This window comes from Sturnira hondurensis, unplaced genomic scaffold (genome assembly GCF_014824575.4).
Source record: "Sturnira hondurensis isolate 20B ecotype Veracruz unplaced genomic scaffold, ASM1482457v3 Scaffold0001872, whole genome shotgun sequence".
In the NCBI taxonomy this organism is placed as follows: Eukaryota; Metazoa; Chordata; class Mammalia; order Chiroptera; family Phyllostomidae; genus Sturnira; species Sturnira hondurensis.
In genome coordinates, this window is record NW_028074503.1 from 36,494,031 (window position 1) to 36,517,387 (window position 23,357).

General features: G+C 41.4%; 1 protein-coding gene across 1 annotated transcript in view; it reads left to right on the forward strand.

Annotated features, from left to right (window-relative positions):
* The first annotated feature begins 18,583 nt into the window (after nt 1–18,583).
* The window catches only part of DOK6 (docking protein 6), a 245,924-nt gene continuing 241,150 nt past the window's right edge, over nt 18,584–23,357 (forward strand). The window contains exon 1 of the mRNA XM_037035647.1: nt 18,584–18,965. Within this exon, the coding sequence (XP_036891542.1) occupies nt 18,900–18,965 (66 nt within the window). The 5' untranslated portion in view covers nt 18,584–18,899. The remainder of the gene's footprint in view (nt 18,966–23,357) is intronic.

A 23,357-nucleotide genomic window follows, 5' to 3' on the forward strand; every position in this document is an offset into this window, starting at 1 on the left:
ATTGGATGTTTAATATGTCTAGAAAAGTTAGTGTTTAATACAGAAAACACATTTTTTTCCAAATCTCCTTAAAACATTTAAAACAATTGACCAACCATCAAACATGAAAAAAAGCACAACAAAGTCTAACGAGGTGAAATCATACATGTTTATCTTTTGAATATAAGATAAAATATATCAAGAAATTTAACAGTATACTCTACCCTCCAATTGTTAAATTTGAGAATGAAAATTTAAATATTTTGAGTTACATTTTAAAAATTCAAATGAAATTTCATTACAAATAAATGTAAATGAAACCATTCGCTATCACAACTGTGTAGCTTAATTAAAAACTGAAATGCATCCACCTTATTCGTGGTTTCCCTTTCCACAGTTTTGTTATTCATAGTCCACCACAATCCAAAATATTAAATTAAAAAATTTGAGAAATAAACGATTCATTAGCTTTAAACTACGTACCCTTCTAAGCAGCCGAATGCAGTCTCATGCCGTTCCCCCAGGAAGTGGCTCATCCCTTTGCCTGGCCTCGCTACGCTGTCAAAGCTACTGCTTTTGGTCATGTCGGGGCCATCTTGTCACCAGGTGTCGCCCCATTTGTGTTCAATTAACCCTCATTTTACTGAATAAGGGGCCCAAATACAGTGGCACCGGTGGTTTGGAAATGCTGGAGGGAAGCCACAAAGTGCTTGAAGTGAAAAGGTGAAAGTTCTTGCCTTAATAAGGAAAGATCAGATGCTAAGGGTGCAAAGGTCTGCAGTACGAAGGAACTTCTACCTGTGAAACTGTGAAAAAGGAAACAGAAATCCGTGCTAGTTTTGATTCTCCTTCTGACATATTCTCAGCAGGCCCACAGTGGCCTAACACGAGGTCCCAACACCCACGTCCCTCTCCTCCCTCCATCTCGTCACATCTGCCCTGAACCACCGCACAGCATCCCGGGAAGGGCGAGTGCAGCTCCACCAGAGAGCAGGGACAGGCCACGTTCATGTGGCTTTAATTGCAGCATGTTGTCATAGCTGTTCTACTTCATCAGTTATTTCTGTTTATCTCCTACTGTGCTTAATGTATAAATCACATCTCATCGAAGGCCTGTACGTATGAGTGTTACTAAAGGTATGTGTGTTGGAGGGTCACCAAAATCCATAGCAAAGCCACATGAAGGAGGGTCTGCAGAGACCATCTTCATGGAGTTGCCTGGGCCGGAATGACAAGTAGTCAATCTCTTTTATTCCGAAGCTGTGCCCTAGAAACTTGCAATTATTTGTGAGCAATCACTCTGCAAACTATTATCTTGGCTACTATGGAATAGTTAAATCTGAAGGAAAGCTGCTACATTATTCCTAATTACTTGTCATCATTCATCTTGAAATTCTGAAAAACAGCCATGAGTACAGTGGGTATCTCTTAACAACAGCATCGGAAACCCAGCTGTGGAATCCAGCGGCAGATCTGTAAGCAGAGACAAGGCTGACTTTTGAAAAAAGAGAGTTGAACTTTTCCAGGTTAAACATCCACGGACACCTTAGAACACTGTCAGAACCAATATTGTCAGAAGCCTCCAGTGGCCTCCAAACAGAGTGGACAGGTAACTCTCCTGCAGAAATCAGCCTGAGCCACGATGCCAAACACTGACCTAGACCGAACTTTCTAAACACTGTGTGGAATCCACACCAAAAAATGCTCTTTCGTAACCCCACCCTTTGGAATTATTACAGTCGTCTTCTACCCTCTACATTTAATCTTACTGTGTAGTTTGTCATTACATAAATTATCAAATTTGAAGCTATCTAACCTTCAGCCAGAACCATCGGCTGAATGCCCAAAGGAGACTTAGCAAAACACATTTAAGTTTATGAATAAAGGAGCAAGTTTATTGGTAATATAGTCAGTATTTGAACTGACTATATACCTGTGCATAATTTTTCCTTTTTCTATTCCATCTAAACTCTAATCCTGGCTTCATGTAGTGATACATGATTTATCACATAAAGAGACTTAAACGTGTTTTACTTTCTCCTTTGAAGTTCTTTCCATGCCTTTCCTTCCCTTTTGCTTCCTTTTTTCTTCTCCTCTCAAGACCTCAGTAGCAACTAGCATTAATTATTCATAATTGACCTGCATATGCTGAAGCTTGAGGAATGTCCCCCCTCACTAGCTCACACTCAGCTTGGTGAGCTGGGAAATTCTTAGGAAATTGTGGAAGAGCTTCATGTTTCTCGTGGGTTCTGATCAGCCAGAGAGACATGTTCTCATCTCCAGATCTTGGCAGACAAGTTACGCTAATTCTCCTACCACACATCCTACATCCAATACCCGATACATTTGAATTATTGACAACAACATTCTCCTTAAGCAACTTTCCAGTCTTTCTCAAACTGATGAACCTTGAGATTGTTTTGAGGGTTTCTTTTGGTTTGTTAACTGATTTTTACAACAATAAAGAACTTTGGCCTTAAACATCCATGTATACAGCCTTCATGATCAGTTCTGTTATTTCTACATTTCTATAAATACGTGTAGAACTAATGGGAGGTCGGAGTGATATTGTAATTTTAATTTTAGCCCATGAAGCAAGTTTACTTCTCTGACACGTCCTCAACTGTTAGTTCATCAGTTTTTTCTAGCTGTGAAGGAGAGGCCACAGGCGGATGACTACTGGTGGGAGATGAACACGGGTCACGGAGGAGATTTGGGAGCCCCTCAAAAAAAATTGGGACTATCCTAAGTTCAAAGACTTGTGTTGAAGGGCTTTAAGCAGAGAAGTCACATGATTTAAAAATATTTTAAAGAAAACTCTCCTATTTGGCCTGTAAGAAACAGCTTTTGGAAGGCAAGTTTAGAAATAGGGAGAAGAGTGTGATGAAAAATAATATAAGATTTTTTTCAGTTCAGAGTATGAAAATATTTTGAAATGAGTTCCTCATGTTACAGAGTTCTCTGATTATGTTTATTTGAAGCAATTACACTACAACTCCTGTTCAACTTGTGTAGAATATGTCCTATATGTTTGTTTTTAATGGCTGGATTCCAAAATGCATGGTCACAAAATATAAGAATGTTAAGTTAAAATAAATAGCCCTGGCTGGCATAGCTCAGTGGATTGAGCGCGGGCCTGCGAACCAGACGATCGCGGTTCGATTCCCAGCCAGGGCACATGCCTGGGTTGCAAACCAGTTCCTTGCAGGCTAACTACCAGCAGGGGATGCACAAAAGGCAACCATACATTGATGTTTCTCTCCCTCTCTCCTTCCCCTCTAAAAATAAATAAATAAAATCTTTAAAAAAATAAAAAATAAATAAATAAGCAAGTCAGATGCATTAAACAGCACTTTCTTGAAGAAGTTTGCTCTGATAACCCAGTGTTAAATAGACCTTTCTCTCTATTATGCTCTTCCATAATAAGCATGCTATTTTTACTTTCCATTCTAACACTTCTCTGATGTTTTCCTCCTGTATTCATTTGTTTTTATCCATTTAGAGTCCACCTTTCTATCAGACTTTGCTTCCACATCTGCCGTTTCCAGAATGTCCTCAGAATGGCACAGAGTGCACGTGCAGGACAGACAAGGTGCAAAAGTAAATATTTGTTAAATTAACAAATCAATACTTATGACTTAAAGATCATAGGGTATGCCTATTTATTGTTTACTTCCATAGCTCATACAGGAAGACATTAGTAGACACTTTTAGAATATAAATAAAAGAAATTATAGAATCTATCGATTTAGGAATATATTTTATGTAAATTAATGTAGCCTTTTTCTCTCTCCTGCTGTTGAATATCAGCCTTGGGAAATTACTGACGCACATGTATTTTAAACTGACAACATACTCATGACATATCATCGTTGCTTGTTATTTGAATATAGTTTGCCTATCAAAAACATAATTTATTTTCTAAATGACTTCTTCCTCCAGTCAGCATTCTTCTGAACAGCTTGTCCAAATGGTCATATGAAGATAGGAGATTATTATTGCATTTGAGAAGTTAATTTAAAATTAAAATGCGTTGGATGTGGTATATGGTGATGGAATATGGTGGTGAGGGAAGAGTTCAAGTGAATTTCTAATAGGTAGAGTGAAATAGAAATTTGGGGAGTAGAAACTTTGCTTACTAAGTCTGCAGCTAAAAGGTTGGAAAGTTTACAAGTTCACAAGCCTTGGTTGCCCCTTGATGCTTTTAGCAATATATGAGACACCGAAAAAAAAAAGGAAAGGCAATAGAATTTTACGAAAGGAAGCTCTCTCTTCTGTGGACTGTCGTTTACAGTGACTCAGAGTCCAGTCATTTGCAACTTCATAGAATTGTAAAAACCAAATAACTGCATACGGGTAAGCCAGGAAACCAAAGATACGGTTTTCTAATAGCCAACCCAATTGTACCAATCTAATTAAGGGTATCTCCCTTTCCCCCAAGTTTATTTACTTCACCTGGCCTCAAGGCAATTGCTATTAAATTGAGGGAGACAGAGATGTGCAAACACAAGCCCCAGTAAATAAAAGCGGAGGTTCATCACTATGTGTGCAATTAGCTTCATGTAGACCATACTGAAAGCAAATAGACATGAAGCTTGCCAAAGCTGGAGGGAGTTTTGTTGGCACAGAAATTCCAACCTTTATAAAGACTGTAATTGTTGAAGTCTTAAAGTTACCCTCTGTCCCATGCCTCTATCAGCCCCCAGGAGTTATCTCTCTATCCTGGAGTTCAGCTGAGATCACTGAGGATCACAGATAAGAAAGAAGCTCCCAGAAGTAAGAAAGACAATGCACAAGCCTTTATTTGCAGGTAAGGAGGAGAGGAAGCCAGAGACTAAACAAAAAAGTAGTGCTTGATAATGACCATGGATCATGGGCTTTTTCTCCTTCTTCCATTTTGAAGAGCTGATCCCTTCCTCTAGGTCCGTCAAGTCTCATATTCATTGGTTTCCATGACTTGGTCCTAATAACTTGGTCTTTACATCACTACAGACGTTCCTTACTGTAATGGAGTTGTAACAATCCTTCCCTTTCTTGTCATTAATTATTTGTTCAGTGAATTTACACTCATAGTTTCTTTGCATGTAGTTTCCATTCAAAATATCTCCAGATTTTCTTCATTTTGACACATAATTTCCTCCTTTATTCTTTAGAGAATAGTCAATGTGGCTTATCTTAAAAATACACTAGTTGCTGGAGGATATATGTCTTTTCTGTTGCTTTCTCCACAAAGCACCTTTCACAGGCTCACAAGAACATGAAACAAAGTTCATTTTTCTTCTTGAATCTCGATCCCAGGACTTTTAGTCAACATGCACACTCACGGTTTGAAAATACTCTTATTGTGCATTTGTAATATACAAAGATGAGTACAATTAGTGGTTCAGACACATATTTAAAGGGTATTATGAGGAATTTCCTACATCCAAATATTTTCCCATAATCTATATCTTTGCTTTGTCAGACTGTCTTTGGGGAAATGGATTCTGATATAAGAGGCCTTAAATAGATTGGTAGAGCAGAAATTCAGGGACAGTGAACGTATGATTTGAAATGACACATCATTTGAATACTACAGCGAGTATAAAGACCTACTTGAGGATTTTTCTCTGATCTGAGAGCATTTGCCTTTCGTTTAGGACTTCTCCTGAACTCTGTTTTATAATCCCACCATCTCTTCCACCCTAACCCCCCGCACGTGTTCCAATGTTCTTTATCTTAATGTGGCTCTTCTATTTCCTGTAGAGCAAGAGTTACATGACAAAGTATATTGGGGAAACAATTTTTTTTTAAAAAAGCAAGGTGACATTTAAAATTTATTTTCCATGTCGACTCTAATCAAAGGACAAAACCTAACCATCACAAACCAAAAGATGAATTGCCTTACTTCTTTTTATCATATTTTCATTTGGAAGAACAACAAGGCTGAATCCATTCACAATTTACTGCTCTCTTAAAGAAAGCAGTAATGGGCTTTCAGGAGCAACCTTCAGAGCACACTTAATTATTTAGCAACATTAAAGCACTCTGTGTTTTTTTCCCATTCTAGTTTAATGCCTGTAGCGTAAGAATTATCCACATACAAATGCTTAAATGTTGAATGCCTCTATAATAGTCATTGAATAAAGGTTCAATTAAATAAATGCTTATGGAATCCTTATTATGTAGAACATTCCAGGTGCTAATTAAAATGCAAAGAATGCATTTATAAATGTTAAAATTTTAAAGACAATGCAAAATATAATAGGGGGAATGTATGTTAACTTCCCTCTGCCGTCACCACCACCAAACTTTTTACTTCTTGTTGTTCTAGCTCATTACTGTTTGACTTTGACATCTTGGATTTTTCAGTCTTTTTTTTTAAGATTTTTTATTTATTTATTCATCTTTAGAGGAGAAGGAGAGAGGGAGAGAAACATCAATGTATGGTTGCCTTTCGTGAGTCCCCTGCTGGGAACTGGCCCTGACTGGGAATCGAACTGCGATCCTTTGCTTCACAGGCCCATGCTCAATCCACTGAGCTACACCAGCCAGGAGATTCTTCAGTCTTTACATCCGAGAATCTGGCAATACCGGTTTTCCCACCTCTGCCCTCATCACTCAACCTTGACCCCATGAACTGGTGCCTGTGACACAAGGTCACGTGCACTTCCCTGAGGTTTTCCCAAGAGTGCAAGTGCAAATGCATTTTCTTCCTTTTGCCTGATTTCATATATCCAAGTCACACATTCCTTTGCTTTTATAATTAAAAATTAAAATTTCTGGAAAGAGTTAAGTGTTAATGGAAAATTCTGCAGAGGGCAATGAACTTCATAATTTATCACAAAAAAATAAACCATCTAGGTAAGCACACAGTGGGTTTCAATATGTCCCTCACCCCTGGAGAAGTTGTTCAGAAGTACATTCACATAGGTACCACTGGTCTAGTGGGCTCAGCTATCTTAGCAGCTCATCCCAGCAATTACAGAGCAAGATGATGACGTTTTCTGACTCATTTCCTTAGGAAAGTTATGTTAAGTCCATCCCTTGTTCTATAGAAATGGACCGAGCAGCTGGCAAAACTAATGAAAGGAAGAGGAGGAACACAAACACTGAGACAGGGAGGAAGAGCTTGAGGCAACGGTAAAGGCTCCAGGGAAGGGTACGAGCTAAGATGCTGAGGAGCAGGTCGTGCAACCACCAGGCAGCATACCCTGGGTTAGAAGTGCGAGCTATCAGTTGAGAATTCACAGTGTCAGTCATACCCCAGGGCTGTGGTAAAACCTGGCACAGAGTCAGTGATGTGACAACCTGACATTAATGAAGACGTAATGTGAGCATCAGTGCACAGAGAATAGAGCCTAAACCTGCAGGGATGGGCGGTACTGCACGTTCCAACACGCAAGTAGTGAATATTCAGTGTGGCGAGCTTTCTCCAAAGGACCAAAGGTGATGGATTGCTGGTTCACTAAACCTCTGGAACTGTCAAAAAAAGTTTTCAATCTAAACCTGCCCAATGAGGCTTTCCAAGAGACTCAAGGTCATTAGAAATCACTAAACAACCATTGTTTGAGACACTTTGCTTCCACCCAGGGCGGGTTTTCATTGGGAAAGGACGGTAAGGTTCTGTTGTTTCTGGAACACTGGTAGGTATCGACCGCTTCTTCCTGCTCACTGCTCATTCCCCTTTCATAATAGCAAGCTCGCTTTTATAGCTCTTTTAAAAACTCTCTGTTATTATATGCAAATCCAAGTGCTTCCTGCCTCTCCAGAGAGAGTGGCAATCTCTGAGAAGGTTTTAAAAGGCAGTGAAAGCCAGTATCTTTCTGGTTGGTGAAGATGGCATCTATAGGGCTCTAAGAATGAAGAGGGTAAATGAGGAGCACAAATGGAAAAGAAAACTCAGAAAAGCAGACGGGACCTTTGTTCAGAGGGACCACAGGCCAGGTAAGATGAAAGAAGACATAAAATAATTAAGGGGATTTGAGAAACCCATGTGAAATGTCTTTGATTTTAGTCGGATGTTTCATAAACCCATGACTATAAGTTTAGAAGCATCTCAAACAACCTCCTGGTAAATGTGTGCAGATCTTCAACATCCAGCAAATTCAGTTTCTTGAAACTTCTAGCGGTAGGAGATTACTGTCTCAGGAGATACTATGGGCTGTTTCTGAATAGGTCAGGCTGTGAATGACTAGTAAACTGAGAAATAAATATCTCCTCTTGAACCTCCCACCTATCTCTCCCAGTATTATCCTCTAAGACCAGAAAAACTCCAAGCCCTTTTTTAAACATCCACTCTAAGTACTTCCTTGAGGATAATTACAATTCTTACTTTAGCAGAGGGATTCATCCAGACACATCCTTTAAAACACAGCCTTCCAAATCACAGTCTGTTATTGGAAAAGCATCATCTGTTTACATCATGCTCTCGTCTTTTCTCTCTTACTCTCCATCTGGCCCTGCTCCCCGCCCTCTCTCTCTCTCTTCCCCTTTTCTCTTCCACGCCTTCCTCTTCCTCTCCCTTCCCCCTTTCCCTCCCATCTCCTTTTCTCTCACTCTCTCTTCCTCTCCTTCTCCCTTCCTCCTTTCCTCCCTCTTGTAATCTCTCCACCCTTTTCTCTTTCTGCCTCTGTGTTTACCTCTGACTCTCTCCGACTCCTCATTTCTCTGTTTCCTCCCCGCCCTCTTCATTCACACCCACTCTACCATGCTTCTGTGCTCGGCTGTGCGACCAGCTGCATAGTCAGAAGCCATTTTTCTTCCTCTGACTCATTTTACTTCTTAACAGCTGGCACCTGTTCTGCCTGATACGTTCCCTTCGAACAAATCGCGTCTCTACAAGTGCAGAGTGTGGGTCTCAGGACTCAGCGATACCTGTGTGACTGTGCTTTTCTACTTAGACTCGAATCCCAAATTCATGTTATCCCTGACCCGTATGCTGTGCCGTCCAAAGTCATGAACCTGACTTCTGATACATTTTACAATAATTTTTCCCAGCATCTGCCAAGACTTCCTTCTATTGATTTTCTTTATCTCTCAACAGACAAGATTTTCTGCCTTCTACCAGTATTACAAATATTTCAGACACCTTTTTCTCCCTCCTTTTAAGTTTCAATTCCTTGTCATGAAATCAATAAAGCCCAAGAAAATATGTCTCTTTTCATGTCTTCACAAGAATCATCTCACCCTAGGGCAGAACCCACGTATTCCACCCGAACCTATTTAATCTCTCTGAGTCTAATTCCTCACCCGTAACATAGTGACAGAACCTACTTCCTGTCTCCAGCAAGAACTATCTAGCACACAATCCAAAGGTATTGGAAGAAATGTTCTGAATGCTTTGCTTCCTTCCATCGAGGAAAGTGACATCGAAGCTTTTCACACCACCCATCTGAAACGGTTTTTTTCCTCACTAAAATTTCAGTTCCATGAAGGCAGAAATGTTTGTCTGTCTCATTCCTCACTCTTTCCTCAAGCATCTAGAACAGCCTGCTCTATTATAATAGCTCCATAAGCATTTGTTGAATGAATAAATGAATGACTGAAAGAAGAAATGAACAGGGGAGATGGGGTAGCCCCACAAGACAAAGGGAGTGCCTCAAAAGGTTAGTATGGACACTATGCAGAATGGACCCAATGAAGTGGGTCATCCCATTAGTCATACCCCTCCCCCACAATAGTTGGACTGCAGCTAAAAACAAAAGTTCTGTCCAGAAGACTTGGGTTCTGCCTGATTTAGGGTCTTAGGGGCCTACACTGGGAAACTTCCATAACTGGTGTACATTTGAGGTATTATTACTTAATCTGACATCACGGTAAAGAATTTCCAATGCACAAAAAGGTTTATGTAAATTAATCATCTGATAATTTCCTGTTGGTTTTCTAGATATTCTACAATAAGTATGGCTTGCTTTTATCATGAAAAAAGTGACAGAAAGTGAGAACAATTTACAAACATTCCTTTGTATAAAAAATGAACCCTCCTATTATTGAGGATTTTATTAAGTATATAGGTATTGTTTTACAAAAATGGTTTTCATCATCTAGTGAAATGCCTATGTACGTAATCTATTTTGCCTGATTGGGAAGCATTTCCTAAGAACCTGTTTTTAAATGTCATGGGTAAAAAAAGTATGTTTGCTGTCTCATTTTATAACTTGTTTAATTGTTTTATTTAGGAATATTGTATTCACGTTTTCCCAGTTGGAATTCTTATTTTCGAGCCACAGTAAGCACCTCAGATAACCTGAGCGGCAGGGGACTTGCAGGAGAGTCCTGGGTGCACAGAGCGGTCAGAAGGCTGAAAACAGCCTCATAGGACAGGAACCAAAGGAGTTTGAGGAGGAGGCAGCCAGGCGCAGACACGGGCCACGAAAGCAGCAATCTCCTTCTTTAGCCAAGGTGCCTTCTCTTCGCATACTCTCTCAAGACATCAAGTCCCCAGAGAGAACCTTTTTTTTGGCCCAGACTTAGCATGTGGTCATCCCTTTGATGATCCAGGAGACTGGAAGATGGGTTGGGGAATGTTGGCTGTTCTCTGAACAGTCGGTCAGATGTGTCTGCTGGGGACATCCGTTTTAGTAAAACCATCCACAGAGAGGAATTTCCCCAAAGGGGTCTGGAGCTGCAGGGCCAGGGTTGGACACCAGATGTCCACTTCCCCATGAGCTTCCCTTTAATATTTTTCTTACTATTTTTTTTACTATGTTAGCTATACAAAACCCATTTGAACACTTTATTTTTTCTGACAGATATGAATAATCTATTCATATCATAAGAACTTACCAATACCTGGTCTTAGACATTTGTTGTTTCATCAGCAAAGTGCAAGGACGTATTTCCATGGTAACTTTTTCAATGTCCTCCATGATAGTTGGTTTATTCCTTCAGTTTGTGTGTAAAAAAATAAAAAATAAATAAGGGCTGGAATCATGTCTGCCTTTTTCTAAATTTTATTTTTTATTCAATTTACTTAAAAAATTTCAAAAGCAATCAAAGAAGTTTTCCCATTCCCCTGCCCCCATTTCTGGAAACCGTGAATCTCCACCCATGTTTTCTAGATCCATGACCTTGATTTATGTTGTTTTTAGATTCTACATACAAGAGAGGCCTCACAGCATTTTGGTATTTGTCTTTCTCTGACTTATTTTACTTAGCACAATGCTCTGGAGATCCATTTGTGTTGTTGCAAATGGCAAGATGTCTCCTTTATCTGGTGAATAGTATTCCGTTGTAGATACATACACTGCACCTTTTTTCTTCACTTACCCATCAGTGGACACTTAGGTTGTTTCGGATACTGGAAATAATGCTGCAATGAACATGGAGGTGCAGACATCTTTCTGAGCTAGTATTTGCATTTTCTTTGAGTACATACTCAGAATTGGAATTGCTAGATCACATGTTAGTTCCATTTTTAGTTTTTCAGGCACCTCCATACTGTTTCCCACAGTGGCTACACCAATTTACATCCCCACCAGCAGTGCACAAGAGTTTCTTTTTCTCCACATCCTCGCCAATCTTTGTTCCTTACCTTTTCGACTGTAGCCATTTGAACTGGTGTTAGGCGATTTCTCGGGGTGGCCAGGCCAGTCTTGTTCCTGGCTGTAGCACTGGGTCCTATGCAACCACGGTGTAATTGCCGTCTTAATTAATGACTTGAGTGAATGAAGATTCTTTAAGGGAATGTTTTCCATTCATTACATTGTTCAACTTTCTATACAGTCCTATCTTCTTTTACTTTAAAAATTATTATGTGTTTTGCTCTTTCTCATTTATAATTTTATTTATAATTTATCTCATTGGGTTGATTAAGAATTTTTAGAAAATAAACTTCTGGACTTAACAAGTTTACTACTTACTTACATTTTCACAAGTACTTTAATTTGGTATAATAATCTTTCCATTTCCCTTAGCTTGAAATTTATTTTAGTGGAATAATTAGTTTTTTTATTTCTATTTTTGAGAAAGAAATTACAACATCAAAAATGACAGGATCCGAAGCCAGGCAGCTAATATACCTGGGAAGTGTATTTACAGCAAGCCTCTAACCCCTCCATGCTGTAGATTCTATGACACAATGGTGATAACACCTTCCAGGACATCTGTAAAGATTAGATGAGTTAATGTATATAAAGTGCTTAGAAGGCCTTTGGATGAACAAAGAACATTGTATGTTACATACCATATTATTTTTAATTTTTTAAAATATTTTATTTATTTATATTTAGAGGGAAAGGGAAGGAGAGAGGGAGAGAAATATCAGTGTATGGTTGCCTCTGGTGAGTCCCCTACTGGGAACTGGCCTGCAACCCAGGCATGTGCCCTGACTGGGAATTGAACCGTGACCGTCTGGTTCACAGGCCTGCGCTCAATCCACTGAGCTACACCAGCCAGGGCCTTATTTTTAATTTTTAACAGCAATAGAATTTATCATCATAGATATATATCTCAGTAAAGCTTTGAATATTTGGATCATAATATTTTTATATAGTGTCCCTTCATTATATATTTTAAAGAATCTCTTGAAACTCAATTACTTCTTTGACAAAAACGGTCTTTGATTAGTGTCGCTGCCAAAAAAAAGAGTGGTTTGAATTTATTTAGTATACTTTTGTTACTGGCTGTTGTAAAATGTTATTTATTTTGGTCCAGCTGCTTGCAGATTTATTAAAATTTGACAGTTTCATGTCATATAATATTATTATACATTTTTTGAATTAACTGTGACATTACCTATAACATAATCATATTTGAATTATGCCCAATGACATACATGGTGGGTTTATAAGATATAAAATGACATATATTTAGTGAAACAGTTTAAATTTTTACTTTTAAAGCCATCACTTTTGGCATTAATTCTTTTTATCATTCAAAATGATTCCCCTTTTGGTCATTCCTTGCCTTTTATTTTATCTTCTATCTTTGTTGTATAGGCCATTTTTAACCTCTTGTCATTTTCAGAGAACTGATATGATGAAGATCTAAAACTAATCTTCAGTAAATTTAAATAACACTGAAATGAATCAAGAGAGCAGAAAACTTTGAATTTGTTTCTTCCCTAATTATCCACCATAGGTCTGATATTACAGGGTAAATGCAGACTATCTTAAATAATCAGGTATGGCCACAGATGTTTTCCAAGTATCCTGTTTTCCTTTCTGTTGCCTAAATTAAATGGCATTTAATACCCCTGATACTTGTTTCTGTTCTGATAAAACCGTGCTCCGGCCGATATTTAAAATTCAGGGACTAGGAGCAAGATAAGCTCTGACACCTGTTCTGATTCTTCCGGTTCCATGAATCTACTGTGGTAATGAAGGGACTGAGGAAGGCAAGTGCTCATGACTCATTGGGGTTTGGGAAACCTTGGTGAGAGATTGACTCTCTGAGTCATGGCTGACCCAGAGCCTTGTCTGGGCCCCCTGGTGTGTTCACTACAATCTCCTGCGACTCATTAAGCCAGGCAGCCTGTCATTCAGCCCTCCTGTCTGTTGGGATATACTTAGAGGGGAAAACAGCCTTGTCATTGTGCTTTCCTATTCATTCTTTGCATGCTCTTTAAGTGTGAACTTGTCACTGACTTGTTTCTCTTTTGGTGAGCTTTTGTTCTTTTCGGATGGAGGTTCTAAGCATCCATTTTTCCCCTACATTCTTACTTTACTTTAGTCTGCTCTATTTTTAGACAATAGATCTCTTTATTTAGAATCAATATTCTCTTTGTTTTAAAAAAGTATTATAACTGTCCAAGTTGCTTTTGCATACTTTAATTTATTAATGATTTCTATTTATTTAGTTAGGGAGCTATGTCCAGGGACCCATAGTGGGTATGTTGAATGTTTTCCTCAGCAACAATAAGATGTCTATATAGTTTGTCTAAGTCTGCTATTAGAGAGTTAAATGCAGTCCTTGGTGAAATAAATGTTTTTTCCTATGTTCTAAATATTTTAAATGGTTTGTAGTAATTAAAGTTATAGAAAATGCAATGTACATTTGTAATATGCTTTAAGGTTATACTGCTTTCATTCAACGGTCACTTGATGATCAGACCCATCATCTGAAACATTTTGTTTGTATTGGACGTCCACTTTAGTTTTACCAAATAAATTTAATATCAAAAAATATGATGCCCTGGCTCGCATAGCTCAGTGAATTGAGTGCCGGCTCTGAACCAAAGGATCACTGGTTCAATTCCCAGTCAGGGCACATGTCTGGGTCACAGGCCAGGTCCCCAGCAGGGGCCACGTGAGAGGCAACCCCACGTTGATGTTTCTCTCCCTCCCTTTTTCCCTCCCTTCCCCTCTCTAAAAATAAATTATTAAAATTTAAAAAACATAAAATAAATGATTGTCCAATCTTTCCCAGTTCATAGAGCTTATAGATTCCAGAAATACAGCCTTACATGACAGCATGTGACTTCAAATCCCATAGTCTTTATTCACTTTCAAGTTGCTTCTGTGCCAGATGCATTGTTAAGTATAAGGTAGCTATACAATGCAATATTCAATGTTTTATTTATTATACTAATGTTGTCAAAAACTGTGTATACAATATTAAAATACTTAAGCGTGCAATAATTGTGAATGAACTAGAAAAACATTTTGACCACAATTAGTAATGCTTTCTCTATTAATAGCAATATGCCTTACAATTAGTAATACATCGTATCTATTGAATTATATAAATACATACACATATGTGTATGTATATATATTAAATAGTATGTCCAGAAAGTATCCAGCCCAGCCATATACTACGAAAAATGGAGACATTTACTGAAGAACGACGTACAAGAAACACTGTACACAGGACAATGACTCTTCAGTCCCCTCAGAGCAGGCACCTTGGGACCTCACACGGTTCTCCCAGTGTCTCTTCCAGTGTTCAAAACACTCTGCAAATCCCTTCACTGGAACTGTCATCAGCTACCTGGTCATATTTTCCTGAAACTCACCCAGGGTCTGAAATGTCTTTCTTTTCAAAGGTGCTTTTCATTATGGGAAAAGCCAGAAGTCGCAGGGCACCAAATCTGGGCTATAGCAGGGCGGAGTCACCAGAGTCACCAATCTTTGTTGATTGCAGCCTGTACATGTTCAACGTTCTCAGGTGTTCTGTTTGTTGCAGGCCTTCCAGAACATGGGTCACTTCCAACAGATTCTCAACCTTTGTTGAAGTGTTTGTGCCTCACTTTTATTTCCACTATACTCCTTGCATCATTGCCAAAAGCCTTCTGAATCATTCAAATAGTTTTCACAGAGGGATGTTCATGCTTAACACAAAATTTGATGCAGATTCATTGCTCTACTGACTCAGTCATTTTGAATGCAACTGCCACACAGTACACACGCTCACTCAACAGTGTCTACCATTCCCACTGACTAGTACAGTGAAGTCCTCATTGTCCATTCATGCACATTCCTGTCCACTCTCCTTGGTTGCCAGGTTACATCAGTATCATACAACCATTCTCAGTATTTTAACAGGCCTCGTGTGTGTGTGTGTGTGGGGGGGAGGGGGGTGAAATGGTCTGTCCAGGAAAGGATAAACCCAAAACTAATAAAAGTGTTTTTCCTAAAAATAAAGGCAGAAAACAGAGAGAAGGGGACAGAAAATGGAGCTATAGCTCTCAATGTGCTTTGTTTGGAAGATTTGACTTTGGAAACTCATACATTTTTTACTTAATGAAAATCTCAAAAGAAAGGAAGCAATGCTTAAATACAGGATCTGTCAATATTAATTGGGGCTGTAAATTTCCATAAACACTGATAATTTTTCTCTTTAAAATGTATGTCTAAAATAAGAGCATTTCATTTCCCTGCAACTGGAAAGATTTGAACCAGTAGCTCAACAAAAGAAAACAAAGGTAAAAAAAATATCACCTTAGTAACCAGATCATGAGAACTGACTTTCAATTCTCATTGAAACAAAGGTTCCTAGGAAAAATCATGTATTCCAGATCTGGAGTTCAAAATGTACAAGATGAGCCTGGGGTATCTTGTGACTGATCACTACGAAACTACTGAGGTCCATGGGTACCTGATAAAAACAAACAAATAATAAGTATCCACTAAGCTGCTCCTTGTGGTCAATGATGGGGCAATTCAAACACCAGAAATTATGAGTGTGATGTATCGTGCCAAACTCCACTGGTTTTTCAATAGAGAATGCATTGAATGTATAGATTGTTTACGGTAGTATGGATATTTTAACAAAGTTAATTCTTCCTGTCCCTGAGCATGGTAATATGCTTCCATTTATTTCTACCTTCTTCAATCTTTTTCTTCAATGTTTTATAATTTTCTGAGTATTGTACTTTCTTGGTTAAACATATTGCTAGGTATTTTATTTTTTGATGCAATTGTAAATGGGGTAGTTTTCTTTAATTTTTAGATAGTTTGTTATTGTTGTATAAAACTGCAACCAATTTCTGAATATTAACCTGAATATTTCAAAATAACCTGTTACTTTGCTGAATTAATTAATCAGGTTTAATAGTTTTCAGTGAACTCTTCAGGGTTCTCTGTGTAGAGTATCATGTCACCTGTAAATGACAACAGATTTATTTCTTCTTTTTCCAGCTGGATGCCTTTTACTTCTTTTTCTTGCCTCATAGCTATTGCTAGGACTTCTAGTCCTACATTGAATAAAAGTGGTGAAAGTTGACATTCTTACCTTGTTCCTAAATCTTAAGGAAAATGCTTTTAGTTTTTCATTGTGGAATATGATGTTAGCTGTGGCTTTGTCATATATGGCCTTTATTATGTTGATCCACATTCTCTCCATGCCCAATTTTTTGATAGTGTTTGTCATAAATGAGAGCTCAATTTTTCAAAAGCTTTTTTTTAAACGAATGTCTTGAAAACAAGAATGTACTTAAATTTCTAAGTCACATTTCTAGTTAGCAAAAAGTTGGAAGCTTAGGTGATACAGTAAATGGTGTAATGAAGATACAATCAATCAAATCCAGAACTGGGTAAACTTATATCACAAGTACCTAGTGTTTTAAATCAGCAAACAAACAAACAGTTTAAGAGAGAGAGGGCACTTATTATAAACACACACGCACACACACACAAATTGCTATATCAGAAATTTCAGCATCATATGTAAGTTCAGCAGAATACTTAAATCATATTAGGGTGTTAAGAGACTCAAGTAAGCACACGCACGAAGGCATAACCATTATGCATCCCTAACAACCAGACTTGCAAACCACACCTCCCTTTAGTCAGCACTAACATTGTTGTCACAATGAAGTTAACCCTTCGCTTCAAATATTTTACAATTGACCCGTGGAAACAGATTATTATATAAATAACGGTGGAAATAGAATCACTGTAGACTCAAAACCAGTCTTGAAATTATGGCTCTGCAATTGAAGGTCTCTGAGCTTGTTTCCACATCTATTAAATGGCAAGTAATTTTTGGTTAACACATGGGGTTGCAAAGGAAGACTGAATGAAATAATGTGTTTAAAGTACATACCTGCAAACCTCAATGTCTTTGTGTAAAGAAAAGAAATAATAGCCATGTAGTATATGTAATAGCAACAAATGAATGGAATGGTCAACATATCCAGGGATTTGGCAGAAGGAATCGCATTAACTTAAGGGGAATGTATGCAAGTTTTCTGGGAAGGTCAGCCTAAGGGATCTTGCCACCTGATTCTAGGTTTCTGCCCCAGCCTCCAGGGCTCTGCATGCTTGACAAACCAAACCATTGTTTGCTACATAAAGAATGAATAGGAATAGCATGCTGATAAGGCAAGTTAGAGTTCCCACTGAGTATTTGGAGACTTAATGATGGGCCAAAAACCTCTGTGGTTGGCTTAATGGGCACACTACCTTGCTATCTTATAAAAATGATATAATTTTAAATGACAATTTCTCTATTATAGAGAATAGCCTATTTTAAAATGCCATGCGTTCCTACGTTAAGAGGAGAAAGTTCTCATTGTTTTGTTTTTACAAGTTGATCATTTCAATAAATCATTTGCACCACGGGTAACAGCTACTGTGCCCATTTTCCCCTAGAAAATGAAAAGCCACTGGCTACTTTCGGTGGGATACCAAAATGCGTGCATAAATCCATTCACTCTGGCCCCGGCTGCTTGTTGGGAAGGATGTAGGCGACAGGCTGCCTCGCCCGAGTGCTTAGTGTCTCCAGCAGCAAAGGGATTAGACACATGCGCACGATTGGTCTCTTTGTGTGCACCGGGAAGGGCTTGGCGTCGATCCACACTTCCTAACGGGGCAAAGACCTGGAGGGCGAGCCCGTGCCCAGGAATAAAAATGCACTGTAAACACGGCCCTTGCAATCCACAATTGTCTCGCTCCCGATGGCCTCTTTCCTTTGAAGCATCCCAGCCGCCTACCCTTTTCCCAGGATCCACTTAGGATCAAGAGCCCCAGAATGAGGAGCTGGTCCTCAGGAATCCGGCACTGGGAGCGCTGTGGACTGGGGAGCCGGGTGGGAGCGGCTGGGCACTGGAAGGGGAGGCGGTGATGAAGCGCCTCTGGCGCGCGTCTCCCAGCCCTGCCACCCCGCCGGCTGTGGGGGGCGGGGGGAGGGAGCCGCACTGGCAAATCGGCCCGCCCCCCGCCCCTTCCCGTCCCCCCCCCCCCCCCCTGCGCCGGTGATCTGAGATGGTGCGCTGCAGCCGGCTGTGCTCCGAGGAGTGAGGGGCCAGCCCGTGGGAGCTGCAGGGGTGGCGGGGGCGAAGGTGGGGACCAGCACTCGGAGGGCGGGCGCAGCTTGCTGTGCCAGGCCGTGTCCCTGTCCGCTGCTGCCCTGCCACCCACCCCCTGTCCCCGCCGGCGGGAGCTCGGGGGCACCAGGCAGTGGCGCGCTCCTGGCGGTTGCTGTCTGGATGCAGGACCGGCGCGGACCCGGCGGCGGACGGCGGCTCTGGACTCTCGGAAGCCGAGTGCGCTGGCATGGCCTCCAACTTTAACGACATAGTCAAGCAGGGCTACGTGAAAATCCGCAGCAGGAAGCTGGGGGTGAGTGGCTTGCTCGGCTTTCTCCTTCCCCAGCGCCCGCCTGGCTCGGGCCATCGGAGCTGGGGGGCGGGGAGCAGGGACTGGCGCGGGGACTCAGGCAGCGCCCGCAGACGGCGTGCTTGTTGCTGGGCGTCCCGGGCCGCACCTGCCTCGGGGGCTCTGCATGGGGGGCTGAGGGCTCCGGGAGCTTTCGGGTCCCCATCTCCCTGTGCACCAGACTGGTTTGGACCCAGACTGAGAAGTCAGGTAGACAACAGGGACTGTCACATACGCGACGAATGTGCCCTGAGGACGGTTCATACACAGTGTGACCCACCATGGTCTGTTCTCAAAAGTGTGCAAGGGGTAGGTAGACAGACCCCCCAGTGTGTGTGTTTGGTATCACCGTTTTCTGGTTCCCGCTTCCCAAGCCCATTTAGAAATTCTCTTGATGCCCAAGCAGCACCTCGCATCTCTGCCGCGGACTGCCAGCGACTTGAGTGCGCCCTGGGCGGGTTTCTCGTGGACTGGCTCCCTGGCCCTGTGTGCGCCCCGACAGGTGCACCTGCGCCTGGGTGCGGGCAGGTGTGTGCTCACAGCCGCCGGCGCGGGAGCGTTCACGACCGCAAAGTTTATGGAGACCATTTCATAGTTTTGTTTTGTTTTCTTGAAAGATGCTCTCTGCCTGACAAGGGCAGAAACAATGTAGACCCGGGGGGGCGGGGGGAGGGGGTTGGAACTTCTCTAGTGACTGGACGAGGAGGTAAGAAGGACTTGTGCGTGGTCGTGGAGGACCTGGGGTGTGGACAGGAGGGGGCAGGAGAGGAGGGGAAGAACCTGAGCTGAGAGCTACCCAGCCTTGGGGTGCGTGGGAAGAGGTGGGAGCACCTGGCACGAGGTTCCGGGGAAACCACACGGGAGAGGTGGGCACTGGATTCCTACCTGGGCTGGCTGGTCCCGGGCAGGAGGGTAAACACCAGCTGTGGGCGAAAAGTGCCCGTTTTTTTTGTTTGTTTGTTTTGTTTTGGGGGGTTTTTTTTGGATTCCTGGGATATCTATCGCCCTCACTGTTCTCAAAGTTCCTGTTCTGAAAGCTCCGGAATTTGGGGGCAAAGGGGCCTCGGACGAGAACATTCCTTATGTTCCCCTCTGAATGGAGGGATACTACAATAGGGAGGGGGGAACCTCATTGATTTTTATCACAAATTAAAAAACGAGAGATGAATATTGCTTCAGAAAATTGAACTAAGGTAGGGCGAAGTCCCTAAAAGAGGAAGGAACCCCGGACACCCAGAAGGAGTCGCTTCATGGGGAGTCGGTGGGTGGGTGGGTGGTGGTGAACTCACGTGTTGGAGGCAGGGGAAAAGCCGACTTGCCTTTTTGTGCTGCCCCTTTGGGGTTTCACATTCAAGATGCAGATTGCCCCCCCCCCCCCCCCCCAGGACACAAGGAACCCATTCTGGAACTTCGGCAGATCTAGAGAAGAGGGGAGTACAAGCTCCTCCCCGCAGTCTGGCGCGGGAGGAGGAGGTGCAGACCCTCAGCAGGGTTTCAGGAGCTGCTCTCGGGCAGAAGAATGCGCCTCCTTCTTTTCCCAGGAGATAAGAAGGAAGCCACGTGAGAAGCTGCAGTTGTCCGGGCAGGAGGCTGATGGCTTCTCCGGGCCGGAAGCAGGGCTCAGATCTGTCTCCCGCACAATCAGCCTCCGAGGAAGGAGGTGCGGAGCTAGCTCGGGCGGCGAGAGCCATTTCAGGAACTTGACCTTTGAAGCCCTTCCTTCTCCCACGTGGTGCTTATTCATCATTCTTTTGCTCTCCCGTGTTCTTGGAATTTCAATAGTGTCTGACACCTCAAATGTTGTAAGCTCCTGGATGATCTAAGTCCCCCGGTGACAAGTGTGTGTGCTTCCGCGGAGTCACTGGGCACGTGAAAATGAGACCAAGGCATGCAACAGCTCAGAGAGCTCTCCTCCCTGCGCACTGCCCTGGGGTCTGTTGGGTTCCTACCACCCTCGAGCTTTCCTGGATTACATACAAGAAAAGCAAACACGCAACCTAACTAAAAGATAGGATCCAAGGGAAGAACGTACCTTGGGTTACCCAGTGCTCCTTGGGTAACCATGGCATTATCAGCCTTTGAAATATCCTCTTAGAATTCCATTTCCCCTAAAGATGTGTGGGAATGTGTGGTGCTTCCATTTCCAAAGCTGCTCTTTCCAGACATGGGGTTGAGAGTTACGCCTTTGTAATGCACAGCCTTCCTGGAAAACAATAAAAGCATTTTTATGCACAGAGGAGTTACTTTTGTGTTCCATTTGTGCTTGAGAAATGTGAACTTCACAGAGGCTGGTATTGAGACAGATTTGTTGTTGTTTTAATCTTCAAGTATTAAACTCAATTAACTTGACTCTTTTGGAGAATGTTATTTATTAAAAAAAAACTTTAGAGATGCTTCTATTCAGAATATTCTAGTGTTCACAAGGGTATGTCCAAATGACAGAACTTCACACACATGTTGCTGTGAAGCTCAATAAGTGGGTTCCACATGATAAGAAAACTCTAAATATTGTTGCCTTAAAAATGAGAAGGTACAAGCCATATCCAAAATCATAGAAATGGGAATTACATAAACATTTCGTTTTCATAATTAATACATATTACTGATTTTATGGACTCAGAACTGTGGACTTCCCCAAATAAACTATTTTTAACTCAAAATACACATAATGATTCTCCTGTGGTTCATGTTCAAAACTAAATTTCAAAAGTGAATTCTAATGAAACAGGTACAGGTATTTGATTTCTTAAGGACATATGCTTTCAAATATCTAGTTTAATGGGATTGGAAAAGACCCGAGTAGGAGGCCAGATGAATCAGAGACCATTTTGATGTGGAAACATATTTGGAGATGAACTGTTCTCATGTGCCTTTACTCCTCACAGATCAGTGCTTAGTGTTGTCCTGAATGAGGGCCCCAGCCCCCCCCCTCCCCAGGAGCCTCCAGGGTGAAGTGCCTTCTCCAATATTCTGGTGCTAACTGCTGAGGACAGCGTCTTAGCTGACTATCTGGGCAAAGTAGACGTGTTAAAACTTTTTTTGAATGTTTGCTTTGAAATTTGTTTTAACTAGTTAATCAGCTTTTTTTCCTTTAAGAAAATCTTGTGGAGAAAAAAATGTTCCTGAATTTTATGCTCGTCCTTTAGAAACGTTTATTCAATCATTAAATTTTTAAAGGTATCAAATCATGAAAAGCATTGTATAATGACATAACTCTTACAATCATTTCTTTAAATTCTGTATTCACTCTTTCCTTATAACATATCCCTGTCTCCATGAATACGGGGCGGGGCAAAAGTAGGGTTACAGTTGTGAATGTGGGAACACGGAGTTTATTCTTGCGCAATTGTTTGTTAATTACTGGACGATTTTCCACGCGGACAGCTGTGAACTCCCTTTACCTCTCCTTGTACGCAGACACGTCTGGCTCATGGTAGACCCCACCCTCTGACCTACTGATACTGATGTGTCGAAACAGCAGACACCGACTTGACTTGCCACAAAGAAGGGACATCATTATTCGGGGAGTGTTTCATATTTGATGTCGCCTCTTTGGGACATCCCTTTTTTGCCTTGGGCACACTCCTTTGCCAGGTTTTGTATTTGATACAGTCAAAAGACAAAGCTGTGGTCAGATTTTAATACAGAGCAACTGCTTGAGTCAAGGGGTTTTAGAGTTACCAGATGGGCAAATGACAGGCCTGGTTGCACAGGCATGAGGCCGCGGGAACCGGAGGGGAGGTGGCCAGGGTGGCACGCATAGGCAACCCCCACACGGAGGCGTCGGGTGGCTGTACTTCCTCCCCTGGGCCCTGGGACCTCCTTGTCTGTGCCAGACTAGCTCTTCACTGTCAGTCTTTAAAAACGTCACCTTAATTTGCAGGAGATACCAAAATCACAAGTAATACGACCTAGAAAACACTCCACTTCTGGACCTTCCATTGTATAGGGCCTGGCACAAATACGGCCCTTTTTTATTACAAAATCTTTTATTAGAAAAATTATAGGCATGTAATTCTGTAACATAGCAATTTCACACTCCAACATACCATGTGGCATTTTAGGCAAAACGTTCAAATTAAAACTATAAATTATTACAGCCATATCCTTACCCTGCCAACCACACTTAAGCAGGCGTTACTTCTGCTGGGTCCTGTAGCTATCTCGCCAACTTCCAGACTTAAATAAACTTCATGTGCTTCTAATACCTCTGTTACATGTGCTGCGGGGCAAGGACCCCCACACTGTGCCTCGCCCCCTTTCTCACCCTGTCGTTCACTGACGCCCCCCTCTCCTGCTCTCCCCATCCCCACCACTGACACAACTCTCCCAATGCTTTTTTTTTCACATCCCATC